We start from the raw sequence: 18,347 nt of genomic DNA on the forward strand, positions 1-18,347 counted from the left end.
CCAGACATAAGTTCTGACCCAGAAATTCTAGCACCAATTTCAAGAAGTATACAGTCCATAAAAACCTGGCACAAAGCAACAGGCTGTTCAACTCCCCGCTCAAAAAAAAAAAAAAACCACTAAATGCATCAGTTTACACCACAACACACACTCAATCTGCATGAAGACCCAAGCAGCCCCCTTTTTTGCTCCAGCAGTGCTCTAGTTCATCAAATTATCCCACTCCCACCCGCCCCAGTCAAACAGAATGACCCACGGCTCACCCAGAACATGCAGGACAGGCAGACCCAGGTACGAGCGCGGCCGGCCAGAGCGGCGGGCAGACTGAGAGACACGGAGGGCATCCCGAAATCACGGTAATCACACCAAATCCTGCATAACTATTCCACACGCTGGTCCCAGAACAGTCCACAGATCCATGACATGCTGAAGAGAGCTGCATCTATACTGCCGCTGCTGTCCTCCTCACTACTCACTTATTCCCTCCCTCCCACCGTCTCTCTCTCTCTCTCTCTCTCTCTCTTTTTTGGGGTCATGTAGCTGGGCTCCACAGGAGAGAGGGGGAGGTGACTGAGAGCCTCTTTATTTCTCCCCATAGCTCTCCTTGTTGGCTGTAGCCCCTCCTCTTTTTCATCTCTCTCTCTTCTTCAGACTTACTTTCATTCACATCTTCCACCCCCTGCTTTCCTCTCAAACCTCCTCCCCCCACCAGTAGAGTTTCTCAAAGTGCACTCAGTGGATCTCAAACTCCTCAAGATTTTAATTTTTTTTTGAAGGTCTACAGGAATGACACATGTGGGAGAGATGTAATTAGGGATGCATCGAAACGATAAGTTCTGGACCAAAACTGAAATAGGAGATTCTGGACGGTCTTGGGCTAACAAAATGAAAGTAAAACTTCTTTGTGTATAATTGGGGTTGGGAGATATGACAGAAATCTCACAGCATGATGTACAGTTGATGTTTATATACTCATTTAAAACTGTTGGGTTAATAATAAGTCAACAGATAACCCAATCATGAGTCGTTTTGGCACCAACCTGCTGTTGGGTTATTTTAACCTTAGCCATTGTACTGCTAAGATTAACCCAACAATTTGCATTACAAAAATAAATACGTTGTTGGGTTATTTTGCCAAAAAGTGGCTTAACCACTATATAATATTCATTCATTCATTCATTTTCTTGTCAGCTTATTCCCTTTATTAATCCGGGGTCGCCACAGCGGAATGAACCGCCAACTTATCCAGCAAGTTTTTACGCAGCGGATGCCCTTCCAGCCGCAACCCATCTCTGGGAAACATCCACACACACATTCACACACACACTCATACACTACAGACAATTTAGCCTACCCAATTCACCTGTACCGCATGTCTTTGGACTGTGGGGGAAACCGGAGCACCCGGAAGAAACCTACGCGAAGGCAGGGAGAACATGCAAACTCAACACAGAAACGCCAACTGAGCCCAGGTTTAAACCAGCGACCTTCTTGCTGTGAGGCGACAGCATTACCTACTGCGCCACTGCCTCGCCCCTATATAATATTCATTCATTCATTCATTTTTTTTTGGCCTAGTTCCTTTATTAATCTGGGGTTGCCACAGCGGAATGAATCGCCTGCTAAATAATAAAATATCATTATTATTATTGGGTTGATGTCTCCGCTGTTTCCTAAAGTTGAGAATGATGGCAAAATATCTCAAATATGTGTATCATTTCCTTTAAAAAAAAAAATAGAAATTGTTTAGAGAAAGCGTTTTTATCTTTATATTTAGATCGGCTATGAAGCGCGCATTGGTATCAACAAAGTAAGTTGAAGAGTGTTGGTGAACAGGATATAAAAAAAAAAACACGACACAAAAAGGAAATTTGATTTTTTTTTTTTTTTTTTAAACTACGCAATTACAGCTAAAGGGCCCAAGTCCTGAAATGCACCCTTTCTGCTTTTATTAAAGGTGCAGTAGGTGGTTGTCTTCAGAAACATTTTTGCAGTGCTGGTTGAAATTCTCTTCACATTCCAATAGTACTGATTAAAGTAAATGATCTAAATGTTTTTATATCCACTATGATATTCACTATAAGGCATAAAACTAAAAAATTTTCATCCAATTAAATATTGTCAGACCGACAAATAACTCAATTATGACAAACTGTTTATCTCAAATTGTCTGTCAACACAATAAAATGTAACTTTCTGCGCAGCCTCTTTAAGCAGACAGATATGTCACTTGCGCATTCACATGAAGCACGCATCTACCGCTGACGGAGAGACGTCATCCGCAAACTCTGCATCAACCTCAACTTCTTTCTGAAAGACCAGCGTGGCCTTGTATGCATGAAAAGTAAGATTGTCTGAAAGGGCTTCAGTCAAAAATGCAGAATCAAAACTTTTCTAAACCCTGAATTAATATCGGAATTACTTTTGCACACTGGAGGGAAATGACGTTAGCAACGGTGTCGCCTTGTTTTGAACAGCATAACGTCATTTCCCTCCAGTGTGCAAAAGTAATTCCGATATTAATTTAGGGTTTAGAAAAGTTTTGATTCTTTTGATATATGGACATAATTTCTGATACAATTCTAGCGTCGATTTCAAAGAGTAAACAAAAAAAAAAATCCAGCACAAAGCAGAAGGCTATTGAACTTCCAGAAAAATGCATCCATTTGCACCAAAAAAAGACTCTTAAAATAGAAGTCATCTAAAATAAGCTAGTAAAACACAGTCTGGGTAAGAATAAAGTCAAAGTATGGAGACTAAAATAAATAAGAGGATTTGATAGTTGAGTTCCCATTGACATTTCCATATGGAGGCAGGGTACTTTAATCCATTCAGACTTTACAGAGATCTCAGAATTCATTCAGAGATATCATCCATGTATCAGACTTAAAGGAATATAAACCTTTATTTCTTCTGTTGAACACAAAAGAAGATATTTTGAAGAATGCTAGTTTCTGGCACCCATTGACTTTCATAATAGCCAATACTATTGAAGTCAATTGGTGCCAGCAACCAGCATTCTTCAAAATATCTTTTTTTTTCAACAGACAAATTAATTTGAGGCGAGGCAGTGGCGCAGTAGGTAGTGCTGTCGCCTCACAGCAAGAAGGTCGCTGGTTCGAACCTCAGCTCAGTTGGTGTTTCTGTGTGGAGTTTGCATGTTCTCCCTGCCTTCGCGTGGGTTTCTTCCGGGTGCTCCGGCTTTCCCCACAGTCCAAAGACATGCTGTAGGAAACCCATGCCAACACGGGGACAACATGCAGAGAAATGCCAACTGGCCCAGCCAATACTCAAACCAGCAAACTTCTTTTTTGTGAGGCGACAGTGCTAACCACTGAGCCACCGTGCCACCCGCCAGTTCAAATCAGCGCAATTATAAAAAAATCCACAGTTTATCATTGTTATCAATATTGATTTTTTTACGTAGATTTAATATGATATGGATGTGCCCAAGTGCACACACTTCACTGCTTTTGCACTTCGAAGCAGAAACAAACCAGGCTTTTGCAGTTCAAGTTAAACAGCATTAGTACTACAAACATGTTCACTATTGCATTTATGGATATTGCATTTATACATAAAACTTTTACTTTGGCTGTGATTAATCATGATCAATCGTTTGGCAGCACTTGTATCTGCATAAAGACTGAAACATACATCTCATCCATGTCCCAGACTTAAACAATCACTGATAATCTTTATTTAACAAACTTTATGATTTTCAGCAGTAATAATCCATGAAAATAGTAGTTGATACATTCTGAAAGAACCATTCCAGCACCTATTTTCTTACAAATTTTCAAGGAGGTAAACATAAAAACACAGCACAGAGCAACAGGCTAGTGAAAGGCATTGATTTGCACCAAAATAGCCTCTTAAAATGTGATGTGCATAATGAAACAAGCTGCTCCTTTCACTCCAGCACTGATCTAATTCAATCCAGTAAAACAGTCTGGGAAAGAATATACTCAGAGTTTTTTTTCTGCAGTAAATCAAATTTAAAGAAGCATCTGTAATAGTCATAATCCCAGTTTCCACTAGATTAAAGTGTGATTTAACAAAACTGTGTTCATACTTGTAGTCCAGTTCACTTTGTTTAGTCCAGACCAAAAGAGAATGATTCGTGTAACCAGGGTCCTGTGTCATTTTTAAGACCCAATTTAAATATGCAAAACAAAATTGTGATTTTATTAGTTGAGAAATCACTGAGGCCATGTCTACACTAATCCGGATAAATTTGAAAACGGAGTTTTCCTCTAAAAACGCTTCACGTCCACACTGTCGTTTCTATTCGTTTTCCAAAACTTTGTCATCCACACTGAAACGACTACAAATGCTTTCAACCTGTACTGCGCATGCGTGAAACGTAAGGCACGCGTCATTTCCGGCTGACGTTTATTTTCTTTCCGGCTCTTTAAAACGTTGCGGCAAAATGTCGAGGAAAAGCACAGAGTTTTTTTTAAATGGACTGACAATGAAGTAGAGTTGCTGCTTCGAGTAACACATGAATACAAAGTTGCAAAAGAGAGTGAAAATGTAGACTGGGAGACGTGCCAAAACAAATACGCCGATATACTGGACCGCTTTAAAGAACGGTATCCTGCTGATGACGCTGCTTACCCTCACAGTAAGGACGACATCACTAAAATCATACTCACAACGAAAATAAAGTAAACGAATTAGTAACATGACTGAGTGTCACATGACAAAAAAATGCATCATCGTTTTCGAAAGACTCCGTTTTCACGGTCTACACTACGACACGAAAACGGCGTTTTAAAATTTATCCACTTTGGAGAGCGTTTTCAAAAAGATACGTTTTTGTTTCCTAAAATCGCGTCTCAGTGTGGATGGAAGGGCAAAACGGAGACAAAAATATGCGACTTTAAATGAAAACGCATTAGTGTGGACATGGCCTGAGAGTGGCAAAGGGTCAAAACAGCTGTTGCAACAGGAATTACTGTCACACGCATGTTAATGTAGATCTGCTGCAAGGAGATCCATTTCTGATACCTGCATTACACTTGGAAGAACAGGATCGTGCGCAATTTTGTCATTTTATGGTCATAAATTATATCCTGATTTAGTTTTTTATAAGATGTCTTTGGTGTGTACGTGTTGCATTCATAATTCAGTTGAATTGAAAGTGGACTAAAAGCCATCTTTTCAGCCGTCTCAATACACTTCTTTGATACTAAGCTTGGTTTTACAATTTTTTTTAAGGTACAGTAAGTAGTGGGATACATTTTAAACAAATTAAATTACTAAATTGAATTTGTTTGTTTAAATTCAGCCCATAAAAACTGTTGGCAACTACATACCTTGAAAAAATAATTGTAAATCCAAATAATATTTTTTTCAGTGCAGCGGTGTTCATATAAACATCAGAGTTTGTTTTGATTAAACCAAACCTATCACGTATCTATAATCACAAAAAGTCTCCATTATCCCAGATTATTCCAGAAACATTTCGGGGTTTTGCAGCAGTGGAAGTTGCCATAGTTGGGTAAACTTAGAGAGCAGTGAATGGGAGGGTTCAACAAATAGTAACAGTATTTATATTTAGTATTATATACTCAAATAATAAAAGAAAAAAACTCAACATGATGGTGTTTTCATGACTTTCGAACAAAATAAAAACAGTTTAAGATGCCATCAATGATGCATTAGAAACACCTCACATAAGCAGTAATTGTTTTTTGTTTGTTTTTTAAATAATTTAAAATGAGCTCAAACAACACAATTATTGAGAGTTTTTTTTGGGACAACTCAATTGTATTATTAGTCAATTTAAAATTGAGCAGTTCCATGCAAATGTCAACCTTGTAAAAAAAATAGTTACGTTTTCGCTAAAATATCGAAACTTTTTTTATGTAAGCAAGTATTTTACAGTGCTTTAAAAATATTCACTGTCTCTGTAAGTGTTTCCCCTTTTCTTTCAGAATTGTTCTTATCAGAGAAAACGCACATCTTTTCTGTTAGATCTCAGGCGGGTAGTCTTGGTCAAAGAAAATCCTTTTTTAGTGTAATACATTTTTCCTCCATGCAGAGCAGGACCAGGTCCTTCGTTTTGCAATCCAGGAAGAACACCACTGATCTAAAGTGTGCGTCAACGGGTGGTTTTGGTCTGAGTGTGACACAGTTGGATTTTAAGGTCCAATTCGCCGAGTGACAGCTCCGTTTTGATAATCGTTTTCACCCAGTTTTGGATATTATTCCCTTCACTTCATTCCGGGATTCCAAAAATTCGAATATTATTTATATGGGAGCCAGTTTCTAGATCTAACAGTTTCTCTTGTAAATGTTCTTGAATTCGGATGGTTTGATCGAGCATTTCTTTCAACTCAGCAATGTTCTCCTCCAAATCTCCAACTCGCTGCTCTGCTTCATTGACCTTTTCTGACATTGCGTTTAGGTCCGTGATAGGGCCATCCAGTGTTTGATTGACTTCTTGTTCAAAGTTGCTTAGTTCCAATTTCAAATCTTTTGGTAGTGAATCTTGAAATGTGATTAAATCGGTTTTAATATCCATCCGGAAAGCCTTGATGTCTGTGATGTCTGTGTCTCTGATTTTTCATTTGCTGATTCTCTTATTTTATCCTATAGCCTTTTTGTTTTTGTCCCCCTCCGTGTTATTTAAGTATGCTTTAGGTAATTAAATATGATGTGTAAAGAAGGATTAATATCAATGTGTATGGAAGTGCTCTTTCAATGCTGCTACACGTGTCGACGCCACACCGTAAAAGCATCTACTAGTGATTTCAAACTATTATATTTGATTTAACAAAATCCCACAAGTGCCAATTTCACAACCGTCACATCCATAATGGAGTTTTTCCTCATAAATGCAAAACAAAAACTCAAATAAAATCTGTAAGTTCTATGTAGATCCGACTCTTATTTTTTTGATTAGCATTGTTCATTTTTGGATTGTGCATTTAAATTCACAGAATTCCTACAAAGTATGTTGTGTACTCTAAACTTGCGTACTTTTTTGGTCACATCCATAACGCATGTTTATTTTTCACATTTAAAATATCATTTTTTTTGCAAATGGATATTTTTATGGTCACATAACTCTGTGGATAGTTCTTTTGGAAAACATAAACAATATTTCAGTATAATCTAAACACATACCTTCTGTATGAGTTTATGTTTTGACATTTCACTGCAAATGTCACATCCGTAACGCTGGAATTGCTCAATCGTAAAAACCATTAAGTTCACTTAATCGATTTGCATTGGGACGAAATGAGGGGATTGTGTGGAACCCAGCATTTTTTTTATAGGATACACACATTTCAAAGAAAAACCAAAGTATTCAAGGAATTAAGATGCTGATCACGGTCTTGTGAAAAGGGTCCATAATTTATCAAGATTAAATCTAGCTCAAAACTATGAACTTGTACGTTTTTCAACCCACAATGATATTTGTTTTGCAAATAAAATTTCTGTCAATAATCTCTTATTCTGTATTTTATTTTATCCCCTGAGGAAAAGCGTTCATGAATTAACCTTAATGATGTTAATAATTAATTCAGGACTCTATAAAGCCATGAAAGAGCAATACAATGTTCTTCTATCTACGCCACTAAGAACGTAAATGCCAACAGTGAGAAATCTTTAAAGGGTCAGTTCACAGAAAAATGAAGATTTCCTCCCCAACTTTTTTTAGAATTTCTGCAAAACACAAAAAAAGACATTCTGAAGAACGTTGTAAACCTGTTAATGTGTTTCTTACTTAAAAGTTTTTGTCTTGTTTCTAGTTCAAATATCTAAAAAAGTCTTAATTCAGGAAGCATTTTTTAGATGAGCAAAACACTGTCATGTTTTTCTAAGAAATATTATGTCAAAAATAAGTGAGTTTTTCCTTAAAACAGGCAATATAATCTGGAAATGGGGTAAGAAAAATAAACTTATTTCAAAGTCAAAAGTATTGCTTACCCTATAGGCAGATTATATAGCTTCTTTTAAGGAAAAACTCACTTAATTTTGACAGTATTTTGAGAACAATATCCTTTGCTTGTCTAGAAAATGCTTTTTAATTGAAACAAGACAACAATTCTAAGTGTATGAAATTCAATGGCTGCTGCTTTCCGCCATTAATCAAACTATCTTCATTATCTTTCAGTTTTGGCTAGACTATCCCTTTAATGATTTACTGTAAAAGGTTACCTACTATTTACTTTTATCTTTGGGTCAACTGTGTGAATTTAAACAATTGTCTCAGTGTCTTGAAGAACAATCTGAGACAAAATAAACCCCTAACATAAGCGTAATTGCAAATTCTATTAAGAGTCCTGTTACATAACAGCAGCTTCTGGGAAATACTGTTTCTATTCAACCGCTTCTCTCAGAAAACAATGTGATTAAATGGAAAGCAAACTGAGACCTTATCTTCTTACATTCAAAAAAGAATTTCTGCGGATTATTTAAACAACTTATTTAACAGGGAACCTATGATGAAAACTAACTTTTGATAGCTGTTTGGACAGAACTGTCTGTATGTTTAGCATGTCCACATAATGGAGTGATAGAAACACAATAAGTCTCTTTTTTAATTTCCTGACTTTAAAATAGGACCAAAATCCTAGTGACTTTGAGGCCAACAGCAACATGACTTAGGAGTACGGTTTTCCCCGCCCACCGTATGGAATGGCAGGCACTATGTTTCTATAATAACATGTTTCAAGAATTGTCAAGAAAATTCAAGAATTGTGTTGTTTCAGCTCATTTTGAATAAGTAGTTTGAACAAACAGCAAATGTCAATTTTTAAGTGTATGTTGGAGATCTCAAATTTCAGATTTCAAAAACAGACGGTAAACATTAATATAAAGTCCACCATTTCTAATCAATTTCTTCAAGCTACACTCTAAGCCAGGGGTGGGCAAACTCGGTCCTGGAGGGCTGGTGTCCTGCATAGTTTAGCTCCAACTCTAATCAAAAACACCTGAACATGCCAATCAGTGTCTTCAAGATCACTAGAAATCTATAAGCAGGTGTATTTGATTAGAGTTGGGAGTTAAACTGTGCAGGACACCGGCCCTCCAGGTCCAAGTTTGCCCACCCCTCCTCTAAGCTATACTACACATTAACATCACAGCTTTGCAATATTTAGTGCATGTCAGCTATACTGTCTGTCTCCTAAAGAATTCAAAAAGAAACAAATGCAACTCTTTAAATGCCATATGACTGAGATCTCCGCAAGGCTGGAAAGAGAGCAACCTCAGAGCGGTGTATTTTTTCCTCTGGGTCTGCAAATCTCTTTTAATGCCTTGGCTACATGTCTCTGCCCCAGATATGAGGAAGGCTGCTGCTGCTTTTTTCTGGGACTGTGACGCAGCCATCAAACACACAGCAACCCAAACAGCAAACAGAGCTGAAAGCTGCATCCCACACAGAAACACACGCACACGGCTAAGAGATGCAAACAGGTATGGGATTAAAAATAAAGATCAAAAGTGAGAACACGTTATGGAATGGAGAAACTACCTGGTCTGGGAATTTCAGTCCACAGCTCTGTAAAAAAAAAAAATGCTTGTTTTGCTCACACAATGTTACAATTATTATCCTTATTACTGGGTATTAGGTGAGGCTTTTGATTGCTTGTAGGTGCAGGATTGGTGAAGTGTGCATAATGCAAACATTTTCACTGCTGTTCTCTAAGTTTAACCACAAGCTATTCAGTTTAGGAGTAATTGAATGCGTATTGTGAATTTCAGACTACTTTTTAAGACCCTGCAGAAACCATGCGGTTACTTTTAAAATTATCTACATCTGCTTGCAAATTCAATCAGATAATAGTTTAAAACATTTTATGGGGTTTACACAATAAAAAGCGATTAGTTAGTAAATATATTTATATATATATATATATATATATATATATATATATATATATATAGATAGATAGATAGATAGATGGATAGATGGATAGATGGATAGATGGATAGATAGATAGATAGATAGATAGATAGATAGATAGATAGATAGATAGATAGATAGATAGATAGATAGATAGATAGATTTTGTTTTCCATATTAAACTTACGAAGTCTGAACTTACAAGAAGAGGTTGCAAGACTGAACCGTGTGTAGGCTACTTAATGTTGAAGAAAAAGCTCCAATCAGACAGACACATGTCTGGAGCCACACCTCCATTTTCAGAAGTCTCCGTTTTCCCCCATCCACACTGACACAGAGCAGCAGCGTTTTAAAGTGAAAACAGACTCTTCAGCATTTCCAAAAAGTTCCGTTTCCAGCGCTCGAAAACTCCAGGGTAGTGTGGATTGAAGGCATAATAGTAGCAAAACGTATGCGTTTTAAACACGGGGAGAACATGCAAACTCCACACAGAAATGCCAACTGACTCGAACCAGCAAACTTCTTGCTGTGAGGCTAACCACTGAGACACTGTGTCGCCCTTCACAAAGCAAACACCCAGTTGCTTATTTACCCTTTTAAGAGCAAGTATTACACTAAATATTAAGGATTACATTTGTCTGTTGTGCGAAAATAAAATAAAAATGTGTGTGCGTGTGTTTATAAATGTGTGTGTGTGTGTGTATATATGTATGTATAGAAAATATATATACTGTATGTATATATATATATATATATATATATATATATATATATATATATACACACACAAAGTTGAAGTCAGAATTATTAGCCATCTTATGAATTTTCTTTTCTTTTTTAAATATTTCCCAAATGATGTTTAACAGAGCAGGGAAATTTTCACAGTATTTTCTATAATATTTTTCCTTCAGGTGAAAGTCTTATTTGTTTTATTTTGGTTTTTAATATTTCATTTCATTAATGTCCAGTAACCAACGAGAAATTGGATGTAAGTATGAACTGCTGGAAGGGTGTTGTTTTAATGGAATTTGATACGGGAATGGGGGGAAAAAACTCAGCAATTCGTGATGTGGGTCTCTGAGGTCCTTCACTGACTTGGTAGGTGCAGAGAATAGTGTCAAACAGCCATGTGTGTATCGACTATCCTGTCGAAAACCCTACATGACTGTAATAGTTTGATTGCGGTGTTTACATGTCTGTATTGCACTAAAATCAGCATACTCCACAGGTTGATAATGACTTTAGTCTGATTAAAATCACTGTTTACATGGTAGGCATTTAATCAGAGTATTGTCTTAATCGTATTAAAATTGGATTAGTGTCTATGTAAACATACTCAACGATTTGCCTAATTACTCTAACTTGCCTATTTAACCTAGTTGGCCTTTAAATGCCAACGTTATACTAGTTTCTCAAACATATCTAGAAAAAATCTTATTTACTGTCATCATGGAAAAAGTTAAAATAAATCAGTTATTAGAAATTAGTTATTAAACCTATTAGGGTTTTTATTTTACAATCAGATCAAAGTGAATCTCATAGCTGACATATTTAAATCTTAAAAAATTTCGACAACCCTGAAACCTTCGCAAGCCTGCTGGATCTGGATGATTGCTAAAATCCCTTGGCATTTCCTCTTCATCAAGCTGATGGGATGAAACCTCTCCCGGGGTCAGTTTTGTTTGGTTTCCCCCGTTCATCACGTTACACAGTGAACACAATTGTAATTGGAGGTCGCGATAATCCATTGACAAGCAGATTTATGAGAAAGTATGTCATGCAAACAAAGGGTTTCACAGAATGAGGGTTACTACTGCATGTAAACACGTGTTGAAAACTACTCCCTTACAAAGTGATCTGAGCTTGAACGAAAGATGGAAACAATGGATTCAAACATCAGATAGTCTAATTTTAATATGTATATGTTAGTTAGATAGTGTGGATAAACAAAAGCATTTATTTAGATTCAAAAGAAACTACTGGGTGAGTGATGTGAATGGCGTGATTAATTAATTTTGAGCATTATAAGAATTTAAACACATTTAGTAAAATTTGTTGAAATAAGATAAAGTGAAAAGTTGAAAATTGTGCATGACAAAACATAACAGACATAACTGTGCAATAAAATAAAATAAGGGGCGACATGGTAGCTCAGTGGTTAGCACTATCTCCTCTCAGCAAGAAGGTTGCTGCTTTGAGTGATAGAAGTGAGACTTGTCTTCCTTTCTTTAGTCCGTTCTTCCTTAAGATGTATATAATTTTTCAATTTATTTACTGATGATTTGCAGCTCTCAGCATTAAATTGAATTATTTATTATAGTCTTTCGTTTGTTTTGTAGCAGAAATATTATTTATTAAATTGACATGCATATAAAAACAATAGTGCAAAAATAAATATTTCTTACTGCAATGCTTCTTTTTTGTTTGATGCAAACCATTCATTTATTTTTCAGAAAGTAACAGACTTTTTATAGCAGATAACTTGCATTCAAGCACATTCAAAGCAGCATCATAATGAGACATGTAACTCATTGTTCCTATTATTGTCATTTTCATCATCATTAATATTCTATAACTATTAGACATACATTTTGAAATGATAGCTTATATGTATTTATACAACAGTTCTGTCTGGTTCTCGAATCTGATTGGCTGATAGCTGTGATATATTTAAGTAATATCAGCACCTGTAGAGCCTCTTTACCCTTTGTGTATTACTCCACCCACATACAGCCAGCAACAAGCAGACACTACAGATTTGAACTGTCGTTAGAATATTTAAAAGATGCACGCTCAGCTGTTTAACTGTCAGCTTATGATTTGAGTCCAACCCGGAAGAAAGTAGTTCCTCATAAAAGAGTTTTTTAGCAGTGCGATATGGCTGTATATCGGCACTGTTGGGGGCACTAATATGCCACTGTATATCGTATATATATACGATGTGTGTATATATATATATAGATATAGATATACACATATATATATACACACACACATATATATATATATATATATATATACATATATATATATATATACATATATATATATATATATATATATATATATATATATATATATATATATATATATATATATATATATATATATATATATAGCTGAGTCTGAGAGTTTTATTTATTTGGTAGTTTATTTCACATTTACGTGGTAGTTTTATTTCAAGTTAACATTCATGTTTTTGTACTTTTTTTATTTAAAGTTATTTTAAAAAAAAAAAGTTATAAGAGCCTGGATGTTATTATAGACTTTGCAAATTCAGTTTGCAGACATTTGTGGGTACAGACATCCATTGTGTGCTGTCTTGCCAGTTTTGTCCTGGCTTTTTAATATTGTCAATATTGATATCGGAATCATACTGTATCGACCGAAATTAAGAAATACATTGTGATAGAAATGTTTGCCATGTCGTCCAGCCTTAATGTTTACAGTGAGTTTTGTCATGGGCTGATTTGAACGTGAGTGTTTGTCAACAGTCCAGCAGCTTTGCAAAGGCTGAAAAGAGGATCCTCCACTTCTACAGATAATGTAAAATTCATTCACAACCATCTGAAAAAGATCTCAGTTCTTGTCTTTAATCCTGAGTTCTCCTTTGACTGATATCTCTAGAACCACTATTATAAAGTCTCAGAGATTTAGGCAGGCTGGAGGCCAATGATAAGACAAAAATAGATGCAAGGATTAGTCCCAGTTTGATTATCTTCCTCACAATGAATGCCATCCAGTTCCATACAGCTAGGAAAAAGCCTTTATTTTTATTCCTCAAGCAGATCAATCCTGTTATGAGTTTCGCTCTGGTCAATAGAGCTAAATATATAAGGCCATGACGTGCTTTCACTCGCATCTATTTCCAGAACACGAATCAGATGAGAAGCGATACAATAAAGGAAATAATATCCGGCGCATTAGAGGAGATTGGGGTCAAAAACGGGAGGATCTAAAATAAAGACTGAGCCCTTCACTGCTGATGGAGGAAACTTTAAGATTAAATGAAGCTAATGAAAGGACGGAGACATGAATCTGTGGCTGAGTTAGAGCTGGGGGATATAGAGAAGGTTCAGGGATGATAATATACACTGCAATGTGGTTTATTCCGTTGATTTAAAGCTGAATTTTCAGCATTATTACTTCAAACTTCAGTGTCATCGTGATTCCTCAGAAACTAATCTAACATGTTGGTTTAAGTCAGGGGCGATTTCAGGATTTTCATTTTAGGGAGGCTCAGCTCCTTATGAGGTAAAAAAAAATAAAATAAAATAAAAATTACTAACAGGCCACTTTATTAGGTACACCTATCCAACTGCTTGTTAACGCAAATTTCTAATCAGCCAATCACATGGCAGCAACTCAATGCATTTAGGCATGTAGACATGGTCAAGATGATCTGCTTCAGTTCAAACCGAGCATCAGAATGGGGAAGAAAGGTGATTTAAGTGACTTTGAACGTAGCATGGTTGTTGGTGCCAGACGGCCTGGTCTGAGTATTTCAGAAACTGCTGATCTTATGGGATTTTCATGCACAACCATGTCTAGGGTTTACAGTGAACGGTCCAAAAAAAGAGAAAATATCCAGTGAGCGGCAGTTCTGTGGGCGCAAATGCCTTTTTGATGCCAAACGTCAGAGGAGAATGGCCAGACTGGTTCCAGCTGATAAAAAGACAACAGTAACTCAAATAACCACTCGTTACAACTGAGGTCTGCAGAAGAGCATCTCTGAACACACAACACGTCCAACCTTGAGGCAGATGGGCTACAGCAGCAGAAAACCACACCACTCCTGTCAGCTAAGAACAGGAAACTGAGGCTACAATTCGCACAGGCTCACCAAAATTGGACAATAGAAAACTGGAAAAATGTTTCCTGGTCTGATGAGTCTCAATTTCTGCTGCGACATTCAGATGGTCGCGTCAGAATTTGGCATCAACAACATGAAAGCATGGATCCATCCTGCCTTGTATCAACGGTTCAAGCTGGTGGTGGTGGTGTAATGGTGTGGGGGATATTTTCCTGGCACACTTTAGGCTAATTAGTACCAATTGAGTATCGTGTCAAAGCCACAGCCTACCTGGGTATTGTTGTTGACCATTTCCATTCCTTTATAACCACAGTGGCCCCATAGTCTGATGGCTACTTCCAGCAGGATATTGCACATAAAGCGTGAATCATCTCAGACAACTGCGAGTTCATTGTATTAAAATGGCCTCCACTGTCACCAGAGCTCAATCCAATAGAGCAGAGGTTCTCAACCCACAGGCCGTGTACCGGTACACAGTCCGTAGATCAATTGGTATTGAGCTGCACAAGAAATCATTAAAGATCTGAACGATCTTTTGTTTTGAAAAATGACCATATTCTGTCGCTTACATCTTGGTCACTTGAGTGCACAAATTTAACCAACAAGCGGGAAAATGAGTAAGAAACAAACTTCTTTGGTAAGTTGCTTTGCAAAGGGGAAAAGGCCCATTGAATGACCCGCGAACTGCAATGGAATGGATCCAAAACCTATTTGTCAACAAATCAAGTGAATCCAGCATGCCTGTGTGCAAGAAGATCAACTGCTGGTGATCGCAAATGACGGCAGCCTTTTAGGGGCTGTTTACATATGGCCTGTCTAAAGTTTGCCCAAAGTTCATTATTTCCAGTGGAGGTGCTCCGCTTGCTTACACCTTCCAGACGCACCTAGTTGATTGAATGACACGAGTGCATTGCGAGACACATTGCAAGAACTTACCAATAAGCTTCATACATACATTTTTTGTATGGAATATGCACATTTTGGTAAGACTAATCATCTCAAACAAACACAGAACAGCTAAAAGTAAAAGTAAATTAAATTTGTATCAGAGTGACAGTGATATTTTTGCACCTTCTAAAAGTGTAAACCAAGGGGAAACACTGCGTTATATATGCAGTTTCACAATGTAAAACAAATCCTCGATTGACACATAGGTTTCAAATAGCTAGATTGATAGTGATGCAGTGAGAAAACTCCACAATCTAAACTCCACATTCACTGTTGTTTGCCTTTTGTGATTACAACTAGACTCGATCCAAATCTACGGTCAACAAAATTAATTCATTCATACGCCTTCGGCTTAGTCCCTTTATTCATCAGGGGTCGCCACAGCGGAATGAACCGACAACTTATCCAGCATATGTTTTGCACAGCGGATGCCCTTCCAGCTGCAACCCAGTACTGGGAAACATCCATACACACTCACATACACCACGGCCAATTTAGTTTATTCAATTCACCTACTGTACAGCTCATGTCTGGGGGAAACCAGAGCACCCGGAGGAAACACACACTAAATAGGGAGAACATGAACACTCCACACCGAAATGCCAACTGGCCCAGCCAGGACTCGAACCAGTGACCTTCTTGCTGTGAGGCGACAGTGCAAACCACTGATCCACTGTGTTGCCCCCTTAAAAAAAAATTTAATAAATAAAAGGAAAATCAAAACTTGAAAGAAAATAAAGCAGTTGGTCCTTACTTTTACCTCCAAAACTTCATAAAGTACATTTTTTAATTGATATGAAACCCACCGACGACACGTTAGTTTCTCAGTTATCTTCTCTAGGATAAATAGCAGCTTATACTGATATTGGCATTACTATTTCAGACATAAAATAGGTCATGCTGTGTCTTCAGGTTGTGTGTTTGTATGCGTAAATCAGTGCAAATCTGTCAGGGGAAGAAGAGGTCACCTAACACACACACACACACACACACACACACACACACACACACACACACACTGATTAACAGAGTCAACATGGCTCTTTACAGCTTTACAGAGTCAGATAAGAGCAGTGGAGAGGAAACACTCCGACACAATATATATGAGCCTGAACAACTGATTACTGTCACCTATGAGCTGAAGACAAAACACGGGCATTTCTGTGCCATTGACCGCTTAGCTAAAGGGCACGAGAGCAGAGAGACTGACCCCTAGTGGACATGATGGAAACTCAGAGGACAAAAAATATTAGATGAGCTCTAAAACTTTTGACCTTTTCGAATAAAGTCTGTGGAAGTTAGAATTTTTTGTCAGACAAAGTGAAGGCAATAACAATAGATAAGATGTTGTTTATTGTTGAGACGTCTAGTTAATGCATACCATATTAATCAAAAAATGTACACTTTGAAGAAAAACTAACTACTGCTTATTTTCATTTAAACCTAATATAATTAAAATTGTCATTTAAAAGGTGGTGAAAGATAGCATTATTATGCTTTTATTAATTTGACTTCAGAGCATGAATATTCTCCGGGGTATGGATATAAACATTAATTATTGAAATTATTACTTTGATGATGCTAATAGTAATAATATTAATATAATGACATTGATAATAATAATATCATTGATGATGATAATATTTATAATATTAATATGCTGTATTTGTAGATATTAAGTATATAAATTATTACTTTGATAATGATTATAATAATAATAATAATAATAATAATAATAATAATAATAATGACCTTAATATTAATAATATCATTGATGATGATAATATTTATAATAGTAATATGCTGTATTTATAGAAATTAAGTATATGAATTATACTATAAATTACAATATATTATAAATTCTAATTAATAATGACATTGATATTAATAATAATAATATTGATGATATTAATATTTATAGTATTATGCTATATTTATAGAAATTAATTATTTGAATTATTACTTTGATGATCTTAATAATACCAAATAAAAAATACCAAATAACAAATAATAATAATAATAATGACATTGATAATAACATTGATGATATTATTCATCACTTAATATGCTATATTAATAGAAATTAATTATTGGAATTATTACTTTGATAATGCCAAAATAATAATAATAATAATAATAATAATAATAATAATAATAATCATAATAATCATAATAATAATAATAATGCTGTGTTTGTTAGCAAATAAATTTAGCTTTTGTGAGCGTTTGCCAAATAAACGAACGCAAGACTTCTTCATAATCAACAATGAGCACATTCATTTAATTTATTTACGTATTTTTAAAGTGTGTTTTTCACTCAGCATGTCGATAATTTGGGGGTGTAAATATGTGTTTTTTGGCCTTTTTTAATACCATTTGGCGAAGAAACTACCAATGAAAACTACCTTTTGTGCTAACATGTGTACATATACATTCTTGAGTAATATTGATTGTCTTACACTGTTTCTTTATAGTAAAATAAATACAATTATGGCCTAAATAAATTGTAAAATGATTACAAAATGACAAAATGTTATTAAGAAACCCTAAACCTCTGAATAAATGTGTGCAAATTCAAATAAATAAAAGTGCTTCACAATGTCACACTTCTGCTGCTATGGTAGCCATTGTTTGTTTATACATATCATAGCTCCACCTTCTTGAGTACATCACAAAAATTATTCAAGATGGTACGTTACAACTGGTTAAGCAAAATGTTTAC

General features: G+C 36.0%; 1 protein-coding gene across 35 annotated transcripts in view; it reads right to left on the reverse strand.

Moving 5' to 3' along the window:
- The window catches only part of tns1b (tensin 1b), a 488,173-nt gene that overhangs the window by 380,770 nt on the left and 89,056 nt on the right, over window positions 1–18,347 (reverse strand). For 12 of the 35 annotated variants that reach the window (XM_073913188.1, XM_073913182.1, XM_073913186.1 and 9 more), the window contains exon 1: window positions 264–449. The exons of the other annotated variants lie outside the window; for them this stretch is intronic. In XM_073913188.1, coding sequence (XP_073769289.1) covers window positions 264–344 — 81 coding nt within the window. In that variant the 5' untranslated portion in view covers window positions 345–449. Of the gene's footprint in view, window positions 1–263; window positions 450–18,347 lie in introns of those variants that run through there. 35 annotated transcript variants of the gene reach the window in all.

Source organism: Danio rerio, chromosome 9 (assembly GCF_049306965.1).
Source record: "Danio rerio strain Tuebingen ecotype United States chromosome 9, GRCz12tu, whole genome shotgun sequence".
Taxonomy (NCBI): domain Eukaryota; kingdom Metazoa; phylum Chordata; class Actinopteri; order Cypriniformes; family Danionidae; genus Danio; species Danio rerio.